Source organism: Orbicella faveolata, unplaced genomic scaffold, assembly GCF_042242905.1.
Source record: "Orbicella faveolata isolate gen_17 unplaced genomic scaffold, um_ofav_v1 contig_1, whole genome shotgun sequence".
Classification (NCBI taxonomy): Eukaryota; Metazoa; Cnidaria; class Anthozoa; order Scleractinia; family Merulinidae; genus Orbicella; species Orbicella faveolata.
In genome coordinates, this window is record NW_028301536.1 from 18,362,987 (window position 1) to 18,366,918 (window position 3,932).

At 41.6% G+C, this 3,932-nt stretch overlaps 1 protein-coding gene across 1 annotated transcript; it reads left to right on the plus strand.

The window, feature by feature from the left end:
- Positions 1–96: 96 nt before the first annotated feature.
- Positions 97–3,932, plus strand: LOC110067322 (protein D3-like). Its single transcript, XM_020774637.2, has 5 exons — positions 97–409; positions 1,378–1,431; positions 2,089–2,158; positions 2,844–3,057; positions 3,461–3,932. The coding sequence occupies exons 1-5, from the start codon at positions 350–352 to the stop codon at positions 3,564–3,566; spliced, it is 504 nt and encodes a 167-aa protein (XP_020630296.1). The 5' UTR covers positions 97–349; the 3' UTR covers positions 3,567–3,932.

The following is a 3,932-nucleotide window of genomic DNA, read 5'->3' on the forward strand; positions in this document are numbered from 1 at the left end:
CGCTGTTAGTTTCTCGGGCCGACCCCTGAGAGTAGCTGACGATTCACTCTGGTTTTAATATTATATATATATATTTTTTTTTTCCTTTTCTTCCCCTTTTTCTGTCTTCCTCTATTTATCTCAACTTTTTAGCTGGCCAGATCTCTGACTGAAAATGGCATTGTAAACGGAATACAAAATAATGAGAAATCCGATATCGTCTTCGTACCTGGGGTGGGATGGGGGTGTGGGGTTGTAACCATACTTCTTGCTACAGCCGTCCCAGCAGGGAACCTCACGAATCTTCAGGTCGAAGGGTCTTCAGCACTGCTTTTTGCTTTTGAAGAAAACAACTTGAAAGGCTGTAACAATGGAAGCTCATTCAGTTGTTCCTGATGTTGTAGATGTTCTTCCCGAACAAGTCATCAAGGTTAGCTCATCGTCAGTGTGTTAAATGCAACAGCTGATCGAGCAGAAAGAGTCTGATCTAAATTCACCATCCTCTCCATCTACTCTCCCTTCTCTGTTTGTCATTCTAAACAAGGGGTAACATTTGCCTCCTGGCATACATTTCTTTGTAAAAATTGGCAAGTTTTGGTTCCCATATTTTCATGAGTTTGAAACTTTTTTGTGAAACTTCGCATATTGGATTCGGCATGATAAATGGTGTGGTGAGTCTGGTGAGGCATATTGCTTGTTTAAATGAAGAAATTGGAGAAGCTTGACATCAGTAAAAGGTCCATTTTATCTCAAGATTGTCCATGGTGTGAATGGTGCACCTTTCACACGAGTTTTGCACAGTTACTAAACGTTTACACCAGCAGCTTACAGGCACAGTGCACCACAGCTGGGTGTGGTGGGTTGACATTGGGGCAGCCCCCCCGTTCCCCGGCGGGGCATTCCCATATAAAAAGGAAGGAATTGCCCATCGAAAATTTTGAAAAGAACCCCTGAAGTGCCTGAAGAAATGCCAAGATCCTGTTTTGTAGGCATGACTTGAAATTTGTTAATCCCTGATCCCTGATCCCTGAGAACATTACCTGACATTGGCTTTTTTGGGCTCACTACTGTAAGAGGTAATTCGAAAGCTCCTGGTGGACTTTTTGAGGTTGAACATTCTAAGAGGTTTAACCCCTAAAAGGTACAACAAGCACCCCATCCTTTTTATATTGGAGTCCCCTCCAGGGGGGCGAGGCTTGATCAGTAGCTGCTCTGAGGTGTTTTACCCGTGAAAACTGAATATTTGGACGGGAAGGTACAAATTGCGTAAAAATAATTAAAGCTTTTTCAGCAATGCTACTGTGGTGGGAGGCTTGGAAATGAAATTGGTAACACATAAAAGCATGAGATATAGAAGGATTAGTAAAGTATTTGTACGTAACATTCATGCTTTTGCAGGTGAAATATGGAGACCTGGAAGTGGACATGGGCAATTCACTGACTCCAACTCAGGCAAAGATACTTTTAATATATCTAAAAATAGTGTAGTGCCTGACCACTGGCAATCTATTAATGTGACAGTTGGTTACAGTATATTAAACTCCTGGGTTTGGGGGTAAAATCTATATGGGAGGGTGGGAAGTGTGATCGCCCAACATGATGGGCACCAAGAGAAGTAAGAAAAATTTGGTTGTTAACTATACAACATAATTTGGCAAATAATAAAGCTGATTTTCACATCCAAGTCGAGATACAGTATAAGGCAACAAAACCAGATTCATGAATCCTTTAAAATTTTCATCTAACTACAGACTGGAAGCATTACAGCCTCATCATTTAATGTCAGGGGTATAATTCTACTTGGACTTCCTAAAAGTCCTTTCCCGCAATACTTCCCTGGCCTCTTGCTTTTGCTGTTGGAAAGCACCTTTCGCAACTTACATCGCTTGCACTCACAACTTCACTACCCAAAGATCACCTTCTCACTAGAATGATGATTAAGCAAAGAGAGATTTAATTAACCAAAGGATTAAAATAATGAAGGTCGATTTGTGGTAAGTCTAAATTTTACACATGGCTTATAGATCTTTGTTTTGGCTTCTGCTACTCTGCTGTAAAATAAATTGTACTATGATCATTCAGCCTTATTTTTTATGACCTATTCTTTAGGTTAAGAAACCACCAACATCAATCTCATGGCCTGTTGAAGATGGGGCATTTTATACTCTTCTAATGACAGGCAAGTTTCATTCAAATCTGATCAAATTCTTTGCAGTGGTCAACATTTAACTTCTCAAATTATCAATAAAAGTCAGGCATGGCAACTTAACTTTCCTAGATGCAGGTCTGTACAGAACTGTTAGAGTTATTATTTTCGTTGAGCAGAAAAATAGTCTGGCACAATTCCCTAACTTCAATATGTGAGAGACCCATAATTGAACATGGGAGGATGATCACTGCATCATAGCAACCATCAGGAGGGATTTGGGTGACACTGACAACACTTTATGCTGTGTCACGATAAAACAAAAAAACTCTTCAGGGATGAAGATGACACTAAATCGTCCTTCCCTACTGCCAGCCCTGCTTCTACCCCAGACTCAGCATTCTAAGTGTTAGTGGAAGTGCACTGACTGGAATCTATATGTATAGCAGGAATTCTGGCTTCAAGCTCTGGTCGTGGTCACTGTGTTGTTACTCACACAGTCTCTCTCAATTCACCCAGTTGTACGAAACATGCCAGTGAACTAAATGCTCAGGGGTAACCCTGAAATAGATTGGAAGCCTATCCTGGGGGGAGGGCAATATACTGATTGCCTTATGTTACTGTACCAATCTCAAGATAAGCATGATGGGCCTTTTCCTTTTGAATTCTCAGTACCCCTCCCACAATCATGCGATAGTCTTGTTTTGCATTATTACAGATCCTGATGCACCCAGTCGTCACGACCCCAAGTTCCGAGAATGGCACCACTGGCTTGTTGTAAACATCCCTGGTTGTGACATCACTAAAGGAGAAGTGAAGTTGGAGTATGTTGGGTCCGGACCTCCCAAAGGCACAAAGCTCCATCGCTACGTATTCCTTGCATACAAACAACCTGGCAAGATTAGCTACACTGATCAAGTAGTGTGCAGCAGGTTAGCATGCATCACTTTCTCAGTCCCATCATACCCTAAATCTTTTTCCTTCTCCAGTCCTTGATGGGTCAGGGGTAAGGGGTTCCGATATTTTGAAAAGTGTTCCAAGATAGCGCACAAAGTGTTTGCACGAGGGGACGTAACGAAATGTATCAAACCAAATTTACTTTCCCCAATCTGACTGGTAAGATATTTTACTACCGTCTTCGTTTGGATGACTTTTTCTTAGACCTACATGCCTCCTGGGGACTGGTTTCATCTTTTCACAGGGCAGTCCTGCTTTTAGCTTTTCAAAAAAATGTGAAATCTTTCATTTTCCAAATGAAATTTATTCTCTTTCAGTAATTTTTATGTGTTAACATGAGGGCCGCAAATTCCAACAGCTCAGATTTTCCTTTTCCAGGCCTGGTTTTGAGCGTGCTTCGAGAAAGGCACGTGATCTGGCCGCCAAGTACAATCTCGGCAATCCGGTGGCGGGAAATCTTTTCCAGGCTGAACACGAAGGGTGATGCACTGGACGCACAGGAACTGGTCAAACTAGTCCCAAGCTTGATATGGACGGCACTGCACATGGATAACGTTCGTTTGCAACTTAGATTAGGTCTTATCTCGTAGAAATCAAGACTTGGTCAAGTTTTCACCTGAGCACTTTGTTTAGCCAGATAGAATGTGTGGGGCGTTATCGCTCTGTTAGGGAAGTTTCGAGAAAACGGCGTTATGTTCACATGGATATGATTATCTTCTGATAGTCCTGATAACGTAGGACATATCAATAACTTAACTTACTCGTTGGACTTGCAGTATATTGTACCAAGCTGATGTAAACGATAACTTAAGTTTATTTGGGTCACTGAATAAAATCCGTTGAACTGTCC

What these genes read in the sequence shown, in the direction of transcription:
- LOC110067322 (XM_020774637.2), top strand. Translation starts at nt 350, where the DNA reads ATGGAAGCTCATTCAGTTGTTCCTGATGTTGTAGATGTTCTTCCCGAA. An exon ending in TTCCCGAACAAGTCATCAAG is followed by an intron (nt 410 to 1,377) that starts GTTAGCTCATCG and finishes ATGCTTTTGCAG; the next exon opens with GTGAAATATGGAGACCTGGA. An exon ending in TTATACTCTTCTAATGACAG is followed by an intron (nt 2,159 to 2,843) that starts GCAAGTTTCATT and finishes GCATTATTACAG; the next exon opens with ATCCTGATGCACCCAGTCGT.